Source organism: Mustela nivalis (genome assembly GCF_964662115.1).
Source record: "Mustela nivalis genome assembly, chromosome: 3".
NCBI lineage: Eukaryota > Metazoa > Chordata > Mammalia > Carnivora > Mustelidae > Mustela > Mustela nivalis.
In genome coordinates, this window is record NC_139022.1 from 133,303,735 (window position 1) to 133,320,207 (window position 16,473).

Consider the following 16,473-nt stretch of genomic DNA (forward strand, 5'->3'; position numbering starts at 1 on the left):
ATTGGTCCTATTTGGGAAGAAGAGTCTGAATGGGGTACACTCGCAAGTGAATGGATTTCTTCAACAAATACATTGGTATGAGGGGAGAGGAGAACTGAGATGGAGAAGGCTATTAAAAAAAAAAACCACAAAGGGGTTAAGCACCTGACTCTTGGTTTTGGCTTAGTTCATGGTCTCAGGGTTGTGGGATCCAGCCCGGTGGACTCCATGCTCTGCCTGTAGTCTGCTTCTCTCCCTCTCTCTCTCTGTCCCTCTTTCTGCTCACTGGTGCGCCCTGTGCTTTCTTTCTCTAAAATGAATAGATAGGGGTGCCTGGGTGGCTCAGTGGGTTAAGCCTCTGCCTTTGGCTCACGTCATGGTCTCAGGGTCCTGGGATCTGGCTCTCTGCTCAGCAGGGAGCCTGCTTCGCTTCCTCTCTCTCTCTCTCTCTGCCTACTTGTGATCTCTGTCTGTCAAATATATAAATAAAATCTTAAAAAAAAATAAAATGAATAGATAAATCTTTTTAAAAATGGAAAAATAGGGGCACCTGGGTGGCTCAGTGGGTTAAGCCTCTGCCTTCGGCTCAGGTCATGATCCCAGGGTCCTGGAATTGAGCCCCGCATCAGGCTCTCTGCTCAGCGAGGAGCCTGCTTCTCCCTCTCTCTCTACCTGCCTCTCCGCCTGTTTGTGATCTCTGTCAAATAAATAACTAAAATCTTTTAAAAAAATGGAAAAATAAAAAAAGAAAAGAAGACCACCCCGGTCCAAGGTGGAGTCAATTGCCCACAGGATAGCAATCTAAGACTTAATAGGAGTTTCAACTTTTCCAGGAATGGAATTTTGTTATTTTTTTAACCTTTAATTTTTTTGAGAAGAAATTTATTTTTGTTTTTGATCTGAATTTTTTGTAAAGATTTTTATTTATTTTTTTGACAGAGACCAAGAGAACACAAGCAGAGGGAGTAGCAGAGGGAGAGTCAGGTCCTGGCTGAGCAGGGAGCCCAGTGTGGGGCTCCATCCGAGGACCCCGAGATCACGAGTTGAGCCAATGGCACCCAGGTGCCCCAAGGAGTGGAATTTTATTTATTTATTTATTTATTTATTTTACTTTTTTATGTTCAGTTAGCCAACATATAGTAGTATACCATTAGTTTTTGATGTAGTGTTCAATGACTCATTAGTTGTGTATAATACCCAGTGCTCATCACGACGTGTGCCCTCCTTAATGCCCATCACCCAGTTACCCCACCCCCACCCCCCACGCTCCTCCCTTCTGTAAACCTCAGTTTGTTTCCTGGAGTCCAGAGTCTCTCATGGTTTGTCAATGAGTGAAATTTTAAACCAATCAATCTGGAATTTTCTGGTCAGCACAAAATGAGGTAATCTATGGCATGGACCATTGCCCCTCACTCCCAAAGGAAGATGAGGTTATCTTCATAATAAAGCCCCTGCTCTTCCCCTTAAGGGAACAGACCTTGCGGAAGACAAAAGTTTCTTTTGCTAATAACTTCTTTGCTCCACCCTGCTTTCTATAAAAACTTCCCATTTGGTACACATCCTTAGAGCTCACCTTTACCTACAAGATGGGATTCTGCCCGATTCATGAATAGATTAATAAAGCCAATTAGATCTTTCAAATTTACTGGGTTAAATTTTTATTACTTAGCAGAACCTTTAGGTTAAAAGGTAATTGAAAGACATATCAGCCAGTCACAAAGGCTTATTGAATCCTGAAACAAATGGTATCCAAATAATCACTTGATTTTGATTTTTTTCCCCCCCCTTAGAGAGGGAAGGTAGGGGGAGGCGCAGAGGGAGAGACAATCTTAGGCAGATTCCACGCTGAGCACAGAGTGATCTCATGACCTGGACATCATGATCTGAGCCAAAATCAAGAGTCAGATGCTTAGCTGAATGAGCCACCCAGGAACCCCTGATTTTCATGATTTTTAAATAGTTACTGATTTAATTTTTTTTAAGATTTTATTTATTTATTTGACAGACAGAGATCACAAGTAGGCAGAGAGGCAGGCAGAGAGAGAGGAAGGGAAGCAGGCTCCCTGCTGAGCAGAGAGCCCGATGTGGGGCTCCATCCCAGGACCCTGGGATCATGACCTGAGCTGAAGGCAGAGGCCTTAACCCACTGAGCCACCCAGGCGCCCCACTAATTTAATTTTAAATGAAATAATGTTTCTGTGTTTATGGGGGGGGGGAAATGAAGAGCCCTATTTCAGAGACGCATGTTGAAATAATGTTTAGTTCTAATGGGCAGATACTCATTGAAGGTGGATGAGTACAGTTCTCTCTACTTTTGTATGTACTTGGAACCCCATAATTTTGTAAAAAATGAAATTCAAATAATCTTAAAGAGGTAAAGTTGAAAACTTTTATCAGAATAACAACCTTATTTTTTATGTCCAATATGCTCTTGTAAGATTCCCAGGAATTTATAAATTTGTGACTTATGAAAATTACCTCTGAAAAAAATAATTTTTATATTTGTTAATCTGTTACCTGGAAATATAATTAGACATGTTTCAATTTCTCAATGAAATTAAATATGAATATATAGTGAAGAAATGAAAACTGAGAACGTTACTGATTCCCAGTCATGTTGACAAATATTTCCAGATTAAAAATTAATGTAATTTTATTTTTGACAGTGGGATTAGAGCAGCTATAATTAAAAATGATCTGTTTATCTGTATTTTCTAACTTGCATGTAAGGCATTTGGATGCGCTGTTTAATTCTAGGCGTTAAAAAACAAGAAAAATAAGGAGTGAAGCTTACCAACTGCTAATTTTACTGATATAAAATACTAACACATACGCCCCCATCTCCAATCCCGCAGGCAACAAAACCGCCCAAGCAGGAGTAGAAATGCACAGGCGCAATAGCAAGCGATTAGTTGGAGGCGGGCCTAGAGCCTCGGCTAAAAGACAGCTCTTTAAGCCAATCAAAAGACAGCATCAGGGGTTCTTCCTGTAGGAGGCGGCCGGAAGTCGGATTTCGGTTGCGGAGGCGAAGGCGGCTCCAGTGTAAACCCTGAGCTGAGGTGAGTGGGCGGCGACGACTCTGGGCTTGGTTCCGCGTGCATCTCTCCTCCCGGACCCCGCGCCTTCCTCAGGGCGGGCTGGGAATGGGGTAGGCCTGGTGCGGGGCGTATGCTCTCTGACTTCCCTCTCCCGCGTCCCTCCGAGGTCGCCGCCTCGCTGCTGCTCGTGGGGAGCCGGGTGGAAGGTGGCTTCGGGCTCGGGGCTTTCTCTGTGTGCGGAGGCCGAGCCCGACCGCAGGTTGGGAGACCCGAGTTCTCGTCCTGCGCGCCGCTGGTTTGCTAAGCTGTGGGGAGTTGGCGAGTCCTTTAGCCTCCGGCCTTTGTCACCTGCCAGTGACCATCCCCGCCCTCCCTCCTCAGGCGGCGATCCTGAAATCGGCTGAGTTAGTGGGGCGCGGAGGAGGCCGGCCGACCCCAAGCCGCCTGGTCACTTCGTGTGGAGAGTTTTTAAAAAGCCGCTTTCCAGCGACCGGATTCACCGTAAATGAAACCAGTCACATGTCTGGGGGCGGGACCCTGGAACGCCGTCCTTTTTTGGTTAAGCTTCTATCTTAAAACAAGCCCTGTGGAAGGTGACTCTGGGGTCGGATAACCCACTGTAACGCTTGGCGCTGGCTTTACAAAAGACCTTGCCTCTGAAAAGCTCATTCGAGAGAAGCGATGCAGATACACACTTAACTTCTGTGGCTTGTCAAGTTCCTGTACTTCGCTGTCTTAGAGCTTGTACCGAGTAACGAAAAGGACAGGGATAAGAATTCTTGCTGTGCTTTTTACTAGCCGTTTTTTTTTCTTTTTCTTAAGATTTTCTTTATTTGACAGACAGAGATGACAAGCAGGCAGAGAGGGAGGAAGGGAGGCAGGCTCCCCGCTGAGCAGAGAGCCCTATGCGGGGCTCCATCCCAGGACCCGGGGATCATGACCCGAGCTGAAAGCAGAGGCTTTAACCCACACCCAGTGGGTTAAAGCCTCTGCTTTACCCCTTTACTAGCCTTTACTAACCCACCCAGTGGGTTAAAGCCCCTGCTTTAGCCCTTTGCTAGCCTTTTGATCTGGTGCCAAACCCTTCCCCTCGTTGAGACTCGGGAGCTTCCTCTGTAAATGAAGTTGACAGCAGTACTTAATTTATAGACTTTGTAGGAAGACAGAGGATTTAAAACGTGCCTGCGACGGAGTTGGCCCTTGGAAAATGGCAGCGTGAAGAGAGGCATGCCCGTGGTGTTGGGAAGCACGAAACAGGACCCCCCCAACTGAAAGATGCCTGAGGGAGGTGAAACTTGGGCTGTCTAAAATTGCTTTTGAAATACCAGATCAGTGCTAATTCCATGATTTTGGTAGTAAGGGAACGTTCCTATTTGAGGGAGACCACTAAGGCAAGTGAGGGAAAATGTTAACATTTCGAGAGCTGGGTGAAGAATATGGAATGTTCTTTATACTTTTCATTCAACTTTCTGTAACTCTGTATTTATGTTAAAAGTTGATTATCACTGATGGCAGCTATCCTGTGTTGTAAACAGGACACAGTGTTTTTAACCCTGCCCCCATGAAGTTTTACCAATTTTTTTCCTTAAGGGCTGCATTGTGTTATATAGAAATACTTGACGCAGTCATATTGATGAAGTCATGGATTATTTCCGACTTCTTTTCAAACATCGCTGCATTAAACACCTCTAATGCACATTTTTATGTGCTTCTGATGTAGGAAGGAGGTTAGGATCTGAAGTTGTGGCTGCTGCTGCCTGCTGACCCAGGATTACGTGGAGCAAGTGGGTTTATACCTTGGGATTGGGAGAAATAAAGGGAAGTTCCAAAAGGACTTTCATATGTTAAAGACGCATTGGACGCTGCTGGAGGAGTGTTATAATCTGCCTATCTCAAGTATTTGTGGATGGGCTGCAGATTATAAGATTTAATTTTCTCTGCATTCCTCCTTTGTTCTCCACATCACTTTCTCTCATTTTCTTCTTTGGGAATGTCATCCCAGATTTAGAATCAGGCTCTTAGCTGTTCTGGCCCTGTAGGGAAACCAGTTGGGGTGCAAAGACCCCACTAACCCCAGTTCTTACAGAAACCATCATTGCAGCCACCCCACAACACTCTTGGGTACTGGGCAGGTAAAACCCAAGACATTATGGGAGAATTCTCACACACAACTGACAAGAAAGGAAACAAATATATATTTGGAATTTAATTTGGCAGTATCAAAAGTTTAAATGGTGATATTCCTCGAGCCAGCAATTCTACTTCTAGAAATTTTCCTATAAAAAATATTGGTATGAGCGATGTGGGAAACAAAGAAAAAAAGTCATTATACTTCCTTGCTACCTATGGCCTGCTGACTAGGCCTTGAAACAGGCAGGGTGACATTCCTCTAGGAACTCAGCTGCCTTAATGTTAATATTTTGCTAAGGGCAGCTGGTAACCTTAGCCCAACCCCCAGGATCCTGTGAGTCTACTTTAACATATAAAAATTCTGTTGGAAACCTCCTTTGTTTCTACTCCCCAGATATTTGTTAGCCGTCATCCCCCAAGTATATGACCCACTGATGTACATCTGAAGGGTCTCTTGACTGAGGTTTTACTAACCAGTAATAAATGACCTTTCCTAACAATAGCTAGCCTTCTCAGGGTCCTGGAAACCTTGTTTCCTGGGAGGCTTACCCTATCCCTAACTCCCTCCCAACTCGAAAGTATTTAATGGACCACTCCTCAGGACTCCAGTCCAGCTCTTTCTGTCCATGGGTTCTGTCCCCAACCTTTTGCACCAAAGACGTCTCAGGAATTCTTTCTTGGCCCTTGGCTCTGGACACCATCAAATCTGATCAAAAACATTCCAAAAGAACCACATCAAAAGGATAGTGTGACCTCTGCTGGAATCCAGTGCTTATCACATGGAAGGTGTTCTAATATTTGTTGAATGATGGAATATCTGAAATCTTGATAGTCTATTAGATGAAAAGCATCGTTTTTAGAAATTTGCTTTTAGAAATGTATTAGTCTGAATATTTTCCTGCCTTTATTCAGCATACGCATTTTCCTTGTCCTCTTTTGTTTGTTTTTCTAGGTTTTAAAAAATAGAGGTAAAAAACAAAAACGAAACTCATCCACGGGGTCTTTATTGAGGATCTTCTAGGTGTTGAGATGCTAGAGGTGGAGTTGTGTACAAGACAGGCAGTTCCTGAAGTCCTGGTGCTTTCCTTCTGGTGGGGATGGAGTCAGAAAATGTTTTAAAAATCAAAATAAAATTTCTAGTATTTGCTCTTGGTTAGCTTGCAAGCATTTTCCTTTCCCAGAAGAATGGGATTGTGTTTTAATTTTGCTTGTGATACATTTTCCTATATGTAATTTTTAGACTTATTTTTGGTAATTAGATCTGTTTGTCTTTTGTATTAGCCTCAAAACTTGGTAGTTATTTTTTGTCTGTTTTCCTTGATAGGTTGTAAGCAACACTAGGATGGTGGGAGTGTTTTTTGTTTATCCTTGAAAGATGGTGTAGTGTAGTGTTTGAGATCTTTAGGCCCTAGATCCTTTACTCCTTAATCTATGACTTTATGCAAGTGGTTCAACCTTTCTGAGCCTCAATTGTCTCATCTCCAAAGTGGAAAGAGCAGTTTTTCTCACAGCCCTGAGAAAAGTAAACTGTCTGGCACATAGTATGTACACAGATATTATCTGTTGTCAAAGTCATCATCCCTGGATACTCATTGTCCTGTATTAGAAGACAAACAATAAACAGTCAAAAGAGGGAATACACATTAAGTATGTTTGTACCAGTTTCCAAACTCCACTGATTTGGACCCCTCCTGAAATGAATGAAGTTACTCAACAAATATTTATGAAGCTTCTGTGTGCAAGGTTGTAGACATAGAACTATGATAAGAGTTCTTTCCCCATGGAACTTACAGTCTGGTCGGGGAGAGAAATCAAATACTGCTTCAGAGGATAAAAGAAGAAAGGTAGGATCTGTTTTTGATTACTATTCCACTAAGTTATTTCTTTAGAGGTGACATTTTAAGCTACTGCCTGAAGCAGAGAAAAAAGCATATGGAAAGACCTCAGGCCAGAAGAAGTTGGTATAGTTATAAAATAGTGTAGAAATACTACATTAAAGACAGTACTGCTAGGATACAATGAAAGAGAAGGAATGATGGTTGAAAACAATTATGCTGGCTATTATGTGGAGGAACAGTAATGGAAGCAAAAAGATCCCTGGGGAAACGATTATATTCCTGGAGAAGAAATGGTGGCTTGGTCAGAATTGATGAACTTGAGATAGTGAAGGTGTGGAATCAACAAGACTTGATAGATTCGTGATGGTAGGGAGGAGAGGAGGTAATTCTTTTGGGGGGGGGTGCGGTCTGAATGCTTTATGAGCCATCCAGAAGTTCAGGCAGTCTGGATTGGAGGTAGAAACAGGGTTTCTCCACTTTGGCACAATATTTTGTTGACATTTAGGGCTGAATAATTGTTGGGAGCGGTCATAGGCATTGTTAGTGTTTAGCAGCAACCCTAGCCTCTATCCATTAGATACCAGTAGCACTCCATCGCCCAGTTGTGACAAGTAAAAATATCTCCAGACCTTGCCATTTATCTCCTGGTGGTCAAAATTGTTGTTTGTTGAGAACCACTGGTAGAAGTGGTGTTTTATAAAAGCCATGGAATTGACTGATACTGCCCAACGGAAAATAAAAAGCAGAGCTCTAAAATTATTGGCTCACAGACCACAAAGATTGTTGTAGATAAGTTCTTTTTGAACCTACAGAACTTGATGATTTCTGGAATTAATTACCAGTATTTAAAAACCGAGATTCTGGGATGTCTGAGTGGCTTAGTTGGTTAAGGGGCTGCCTTCTGCTTCGGTCGTGATCCCAGCGTCCTGGGATCAAGTCCCACATCGGGCTCCTTGCTCAGCAGGAAGCCTGCTTCTCCCTCTGCCTCTGCCTGCCACTCTGTCTGCCTGTGCTCACTGTCTCTGACCAGAAAAAAAAAAAAAAAAAAAAAAAGTAAAAACTGAGAGATCTACATAAAATACGGGTTTTTGCTGCCTTTTAAGAAATCAAGAAGCTGAGGAACAGTGAGTCTTCTTTCTCACATGAATGCTAAAGGCTGGAGACTTTGAGATTTGGCTTGCATGTGCTTAATTCATATGAATCCCTGCCCAGAGTGCTTCAGTGTTCTCCCCTTGGCACTTGAGTTTGTGATTCCCTAATTTAGAGTGAGGACAGGGCCTCAGAGCAACCCTCTGAGACAGGTCAGCATTAAAATTTGGGTAGCAGAGTGGTGGTAGAGAAGATTGAGAGGGAGTGGCCAGTGAAGTAGGAAGAGAACCTAACTGGAGGCTCACAGAAGCCAAGGCAGACGGGAAGTGTGTTGAAAAAGAAACGACATAACTGGTGAGGGATATGGGATCCAGATTTTATTTATAGATAAAAATACACTACTTAATTTTTTTTTTTTTTTAAGATTTTGTTTATTTACTTGAGAGAGAGACCGTGAGAGAGAGCATGAACGAGGAGAAGGTCAGAGAGAGAAGCAGACTCCCCATGGAGCTGGGAGTCCGATGCGGGACTCGATCCCGGGACTCCAGGATCATGACCTGAGCCGAAGGCAGTCGTCCAACCAACTGAGCCACCCAGGTGTCCCACTACTTAAATTTTTTTGTGTGCCAATGAAAGGCTTAAGCAGAGAAGGAGAAGTCGTTGGATGTTTAGCGATATAATGCTAATTAGAAAAAGATGGCAGCCTTTCCATGTTGTTTTAGAAACTAAGATCATTTTGTCCTGGGCCCCAAACTTGCCAGGGGGGGAAAAAAGGAAAATACTGTCTGTAGTCACCCAAGGTGACAGGTTTGTGTTGTAGCTGTACTCTAAATCTTTGTTTTATTTCCACAGGTTCTTGTTCTTCCGCTATGGGTGAGCCGCAACAAGTGAGTGCTCTTCCACCACCTCCAATGCAGTACATCAAGGAATATACAGATGAAAATATTCAGGAAGGCCTAGCTCCCAAGCCTCCACCTCCAATAAAAGACAGTTATATGATGTTTGGCAATCAGTTCCAATGTGATGATCTTATCATCCGCCCTTTAGAAAGCCAGGGCATTGAACGGCTTCATCCTATGCAATTTGATCATAAGAAGGAACTGAGAAAACTCAATATGTCTATTCTTATTAATTTCTTAGATCTCTTAGATATCTTGATAAGGAGCCCTGGGAGTATAAAACGAGAAGAGAAACTGGAAGATCTTAAGCTGCTTTTTGTACATGTGCATCATCTCATAAATGAATACCGACCCCACCAAGCAAGAGAGACATTGAGAGTCATGATGGAGGTGCAGAAACGTCAACGCCTTGAAACAGCTGAGCGGTTTCAGAAGCATCTGGAGCGAGTCATTGAGATGATTCAGAATTGCCTGGCATCTTTGCCTGATGATCTGCCTCATTCAGAAGCGGGGATGAGAGTAAAAACTGAACCAATGGATGCTGATGATAGCAACAATTGTACTGGACAGAATGAACAGCAAAGAGAAAATTCAGGTCATAGGAGAGACCAGATTATAGAGAAAGATGCTGCCCTGTGTGTCCTAATTGATGAAATGAATGAAAGACCATGAAGGATAAATATATATATATATATATATATATATATATATATATATATATATATATATTTTTTTTTTGCTTTTCTCCTTTTCTTTTCAGTAAATGTCATATATTCGTTATTTTGCTTTTGGAGAGTCTTAAAAGAGATATAACTAGAAGTCATGTGAATGGCTTGACTCCTGCTTCATCATTTAGGAGGCGTTACTGTCTGTAAGTGGCAAGCATAGGCAAATGATTATATATGTATACATTAAGAGTAATCACCTTAAAAAGGAAAGTTCTGGGATTGTGTGAAACGTTCCTGGATTTGGAGTTGCAGAAAACATTGAAGATCTCAGTAATAGCAAGCTTTCATCTTTGAAAACTAGATTTGTCAGTTGCTTTAAGAATGATAGATAAATAAAGGATATCGAGCTGTATAAATGTGAAATTATAAAATCTTCAGATTTACTTTTCTTAAAAACTTACTTGATCTCTAAAAATATAGTATAACATGTTAAAAGAGAGGAACCCCATAGAGTTATAAAACAGCAATTTTATTTTTCCTCTTGACTGCTTCTGTAAATAGATTATCTCAGCTTCTTGTTCCTACCCTGAGTAGGTCTATTAACTTTTTTCCAGTCACTCAGATAATAAATCTTTTGATTACTTTTTGTTACATTCATTTTGGTAAAATGTCTATGTAATTAGCTATACGTTTCCTTTGAAGCTATACTCAGACTCGCGAAGGCTGGAAGCCTGCAATGGGAAGGGAACTGGTAACAGACCATTGGATTGTGTACTAGAGATGCTTGTTCCCCTGAGATGTGGCTACCAGGGTCTGTGTTTTTTCACTCCTCCTGGGTCTACATTCAGCCATGGAACTAAGTTCTTAACAATGAAATATGGGTCCATCACTGATAAAGATAGTATCTTTTCCAGATACCTACTTTTCTTACCCAGTTCTTGGTATACCACCCTTCAGGGATTTGCTCTGTTGAGGTTTCTAGTCTTAGAGCTGGCAAAGTTCAGTTTAATGTGGCCACAGGCCTATTCTGTATGTGAAACATTCCTGCATCCTTTTCTTAAATCTCAGGAGTGTAGACTGTTGCCAAGTAGATGCCTCTCTATTGGGCAGCTAGTTGGCCAGTTTTTTATTTTCCTGTATATGTTTAATACAGATTTGGGGACACTAGGGACACAGTCCAGGCTCTCGAGATTAAATTGAAGCGGGGAGAGGAGCCCCCATATGCTTGTGGGGGAGCAGCTGGATGTTGCACAACACTTGAACAACTCTCCAAAGAAGTCTCTTTCCTATGGCCTTAACCATTTTATAACTTTGAGGGTGTTGGGCTAGGAGATACTAAACCAATTTTTGGCTGCTTTACAATTCTGGAAAAAACAGGTAACATTATAAGAGTCACAACATAGTTTATAGAAGAGTGTGTATATGTAGGGAGGATTAGGGGTCAAAATTCCACAAGGAATCTTAAATTCTGACTTTTGGAGGATATAATCTTGGAGGTCCTGGGTGGCACTTGCCCAAAACTAAGTGAGAGTTCTAATGTGAACTGTAATTAGAATGAGATTTGGGAACACTAGTGGTTTGATAGTTGTTAAAAGTTTCAAAGTTGGTTTTTTGATCTTGTGAGGGTCAAATACATCTCTGCCTACCTAGTTACAGTGAGTATTCCTAATAGACTGATTCCTCAAAGTGAAATCTCTCGAATAGCCTGGCACCTCTTAAAATTACTGATTCCCAGACTACAGAGATTTTGATTTCATTGTTATGGAGTGGGGCTTTGGCACTGGTTTTAAGAAATCTCTAGATGGCCTGACTGTGCAGTGTGTTAAAGAAATAGTACAGGGGCGCCTGGGTTGCTCAGTGGGTTAAAGCCTCTGCCTTCGGCTTGGGTCATGATCCCAGGGTCCTGGGATTGAGCCCCAAATCGGGCTTTCTGCTCAGCAGAGAGCCTGCTTCCCCTCCTTCACTCTCTGCCTACCTCTCTGCCTGCTTGTGATCTTTGTCTGTCAAATAAATAAAAATCTTAAAAAAAAATATTAGTACACTCTGCTCAACCTAGTTGAAGGAAAAAGACCAATTAAAAAAAAAAAATAACCATGTTGCATGGTTGAAGGATAAATTGAACAAACTATGAAGAGAACTGGGAGGATTTCCAGGGCAACTGAGATTCAAACTCAATTCAGGTCTCTTCACGGTTTCTCCTGTTTTCTTTCCGTTAGCTCCATTCTCTTTACAAACCAGCCTTATCGTGAATGGATGGAGAACATGGCTGCTAGCAGTTCTCGTGTTAAGTCTTTGTGCACCACTGTCGGAAAAAAGGAAGACTAATTATTAACCAGGCCAGAGGGGGAATTAGGGGTGGTATTTCTGATTCCAGCTGGGCCTATCAGTTGTGGCCTGAATCCTCTAAGAATTTGGCAGTCCTCCAAATGTCCATGTATGGGAGAAGGTAGTTCATTCTCAGGAAAGGAGGTGCTGAGTTGGTCATGTGGTAGATATCCACTAGAAATTGAGCACACACAAATTTTTGATAAAAATAAGCAGATTGTGCATATTTATATTCCCAAACTCCCCACCATCACTATTTACTTATTAATTGTATTCATTTAGTGAAAATTGCGGTCTTCCACCTGACACTGGTCTAGTTACCAGGGAAATGGAGAGTGTGGAGGAAAATGGAAGAAAGATAAACAAGAAAACAAGTGAATTGGTTTTTGAAGGTCTAAGTTTGTGTTTTAACTATCCAGCCATTACAACACTCAGAAGACTCTTGATTCTAATTTTACTACTATTGCCTGCTCAAAATTCCTTGTCCATATTATCTTTTTTCAAGTTATGTTTACATGTACACATTTGTTAAGGGCTTTAGAAGGGAGCTTCATCTGTGCTGGGCTGTATTTCAAAGAAAAGTCCTGTGCTAGGTTCTGAGGTCACCGGAGATAGCAAGTACAAGTGTCTTGTGAGGAAATAAAAGCATGATTTGGGTGAGAAAGGCTATTAATGGCTGCAACAAAGGGAAGAGTTTGGAGCTAGAGAAGCAGATGGAGGGCAGATTATAAGCATTAGAAGGTCAAAGGAAGAAGTTTGCTTTATCCTAAGATGGGAAATCAATGGCAAATACACAGAGAGCTTTGCTAGCGCTGTTGTAATTACTTTATATACATAAATTCGGTTTTTTCCTCACAGCTTCCCAATGAAATCAGTATGACTTTTTACATCTATATGACACATAAGGAAGCAGAGGTTCAGAGACGTTATGTAATTTTACCCAAGGTCACCAAGCTAGTGAGAGGCAGAGCTGGGATTGAAACCTAGTTTCAAAGCCTAAGCACTCAACTTCTATACTTGAGCACATTTGTACTTCATCATATAATTAATAAGTCATAATGGAGCCTAGACTGGGATCCCATATTTTGACCCTAAAGTTCATACTCAAGACCCTACACAATACTGGGCTAAGGGAGGAAAAGATTTGTAAACGAAAATGATGAGCTTCCTTTGAACATGTTAGGGCCTTTATGTCAGACTCCGCAGGTATCTTAAGGAGATACCTGCAGTTCCTCAAAAACTGCTCTTGGTAGGTGTTCTTCCACGTTATGAAACAGGATCAGTTTTGTGGCTTTCCCAGGTGATATATTCAAATTAGAATCTAGGTCAGGAGTTGGCAAATTTTTCTGTAAAGAGCAGGTTAGTAAATATTTTAGGCATTGAGGACCATATTAAGGTCTCTGTCTCAAGTACTGAACTATATACTATGGTACAAATGCAACCCAAGAATATCTAAGCAAATGAGTGTGGCAATGTGGCTATGTTCCAACACCACTTTATAGACACAGAAACTTGATTTAAATAATTTTCATGTTGTGAAATATTCTTTTGATTTTTCCCAGCCACTTAAATAGTCGCTTGTGGACTGTACAAAAACAGGCAACTGACTGGCTCAGAGGCTGTGATCTAGGTGGTTGGATTCAAAACCCTGGAGTGTGCTCACAAAACCAGTAATAACCACAGAAATAAAAATTATAGGATTGTTTTAAGGCCTAAAAGAGGTTATGGTTATAAAGCACTTACTCAATTTCTGGTATTTAGTATAAGCTATCAAAGGTCAATTGTATCTTTCCTGATAAGTCCTTTGTCTTCATTTGGCATTTAGGCTCCAGAGATTTAGGAACTGTTTTCATATTGCAGTGTGATGACTCTAACAGTAAGTGGCACTCTTATCTCAAGTTTAGAAGCTGCAGGCATGAAGTAGGCTGGAGAAACTTAGGTGCTGCTTATGATACTGGCTTGTTCTATTCAACAAGTGAGACTTGTTGCCGGTGCCTCTGGCTGACAAAATCTTTTCTCATGGAGAGAACAGGGTATGACTTTTTCAAAATACTTAATATTATGTTGTGGATACAAGTCTTTTGATCAGAGCCTTTCTCTCCTGGACAAGACCTGGGGAAAGCCTTGAACTATTGGTTAGTACTGAGAATGATGGTAGATACTTCTCTCATTTGCTTAACACACAAGACAAGGTTTGTGAAGCTGCTGGTTCCCTGCCCCCACTCTGATTTGGAGTAAGGGAAGATATTCAAAGGATGGGAGTCAGATTGTGTGGTATGATTGGGCTGACCAGGAATGCATTGTATCAACTACAAGGAAAGATGTCTTTTGGGTCTTTACTGATTTTTCCCATTCATTCATTCATTCATTCATTCATGCATTCAACAAACATGAAGATCTGCTATGGATGCCAACCAACCGTTAGCCATTCAAAATGAAAATACTGACATGGAAATATATTCTAGATATATCAAAGCAAACTTTGTAGACTGGGTTCATACTTGTGTCTATGTATATTCAAACTGGAAGAAAAAAAATGATTTCATGGATGAAGAAATTGAGACCAAAAATGTAACTTGCTATACACCAAGGACACTTCAGCTAGCAAATGGCAGAATTAAAACTCAGGTTTTTAAGAAAAGAAAGGAGAAGAGAGAAAGAGCAAGGCATGGTAGAATTGGGGCTCCACTGTTTATTGGTTGTTTTGCCAATTGAAACTCAATTTCCTTAACTATGGTAATTCTCATACTCATTTCAAAGGGTAGATACTGTTGATTTTGAGAATGAAAGAGAAGACTTTCTAACTCTTTCTGAAAGTCATTTGTCCCCAGGCAACATACTCAGGTCTCAGGCTTGCTAATCATCTGTGCAGAAATACTTGATCTGGAAGGGCCTAGGGGTTACCTGGGATTCTTACATGGATAGGGTACTTAGAAAGTGATTTAAAAAAAGGGGGGCAGGGGGAAGGGAAGGCATAAATAATAGCAGAAATGAAAATGGGACATTCCTATAGATTTTATAGACAGTATGAAATAAGAAAATGTTATGGAAAACTTTATAACAATAAATGCGAAAAATTAGATGGACAAATTCTTATAAAATTATTAATATTGGTTTAAGAATAGAAAACTTGAATAGTTTTCTAATGATTTTTTTTTTTTTAAACATACCAGTAGTCAAAATCTTCTCACAAAGAAAACTTTAAGTTCAAATAGCTTTGCTGGCAAGTTCTAGCAAACATTGCCTGAAAAAAGAAAAAGAAGAAGATAAATTTATTTTATGTAGACTCTTTTAGAGAATAGATAAAGAGGGAACATTCTCTTTTTTATGAGGCTAGCATAAATAAAATACTAGTATATTCAACCCACGAATATGTAAAAATAAAAGGTAATGTGTTATGACCAAACAGTTTAGTTTAGGAATGCAGAAGAGAAAATTAGTGTATTAAGGAGGGCACATATTGCACGGAGCACTGGGTGTTATGTGCAAACAATGAATCATTGAACACTATATCAAAAACTAATGATGTACTATATGGTGACTAACATAACATAATAAAAAATTTTAAAAAATTAGTATAAATACTGTTACTCTGAAAATAAATAAATAAATAAAATATTTTAAAGACAAAAAAAAGTATAGTGACAACAATAGTGGACTGAAAGAAAAATCACTTGATCATCTCAACAGATGAATAAAAGGCATTTATAAAATTTAGTATCCAGTCATGAAAAAAAAAAATTTCTTAGATATTTAGGAACAGAAGAGAACTTCTTCTTTATTTATTTATTTATTTATTTATTTGACACAGAGAGAGATCACAAGTAGTCAGAGAGGCACGCAGAGAGAGAGGGGTGAAGCAGGCTCTCTGCTGAGCAGAGAGCCCAATTCGGGGCTCCATCCCAGGACCCTGAGACCATGACCTGAGCCGAAGGCAGAGGCTTAACCCACTGAGCCACCCAGGTGCCCCGAGAACTTTCTTAATGTAATAAACAGTAGCTCCATAAAACCGACAACATAATACACAATCAAGGTGGAAGCTGAAAACTTTTCTTTAAGAGCTGGAATGAAACAGGATGCCTGCTATCAAGATTTCTGTGAAAAAGGAACTAGATTTTTCCTCCAGCATGGTAAGGGGGAAAAAAAATGTAGGATTGAAAACAAAGAAACTAAACTGTCATTATTCGCAGGAAATATGACTGTCTACATGGAAAACTCAATATAATCTACAGATAATTTATTAAGAGAGTTTACTGGTTGGAGGGGAAAAAAAAAAATCACCATTCAAAAGTAGAGTACATTTCAGGGGTGTTTGGGTGGTTCAGTGGGTTAAAGCCTCTGCCTTCAGCTCAGGTCATGATCCCAGGGTCTGGGGATCCACCTCACATCAGGCTCTCTGTTCAGCAGGGAGCCTGCTTTCTCTGCTCTCTCTCTCTGCCTGCTTCTCTGCCTACTTGTGATCTCTGTCTATCAAATCAATCAATCAATCTTAAAAAAAAAAGGGTAC

At 40.8% G+C, this 16,473-nt stretch overlaps 1 protein-coding gene across 5 annotated transcripts; it reads left to right on the forward strand.

Annotated features, from left to right (window-relative positions):
* The first annotated feature begins 2,713 nt into the window (after nt 1-2,713).
* Nucleotides 2,714-10,298, forward strand: MED7 (mediator complex subunit 7). Of its 5 annotated transcripts, XM_082725045.1 has the most exons (3): nt 2,714-3,038; nt 3,399-3,610; nt 8,927-10,298. In XM_082725045.1, the coding sequence occupies exons 2-3, from the start codon at nt 3,523-3,525 to the stop codon at nt 9,643-9,645; spliced, it is 807 nt and encodes a 268-aa protein (XP_082581171.1). In that variant the 5' UTR covers nt 2,714-3,038; nt 3,399-3,522; the 3' UTR covers nt 9,646-10,298. The 5 variants fall into 5 exon arrangements, with proteins under 5 accessions (XP_082581171.1, XP_082581170.1, XP_082581173.1 ...); XM_082725044.1 differs by having other exon boundaries at nt 2,714-3,610; XM_082725047.1 differs by lacking the exon at nt 3,399-3,610 and having other exon boundaries at nt 2,715-3,127.
* The last annotated feature ends 6,175 nt before the right edge of the window (nt 10,299-16,473 follow it).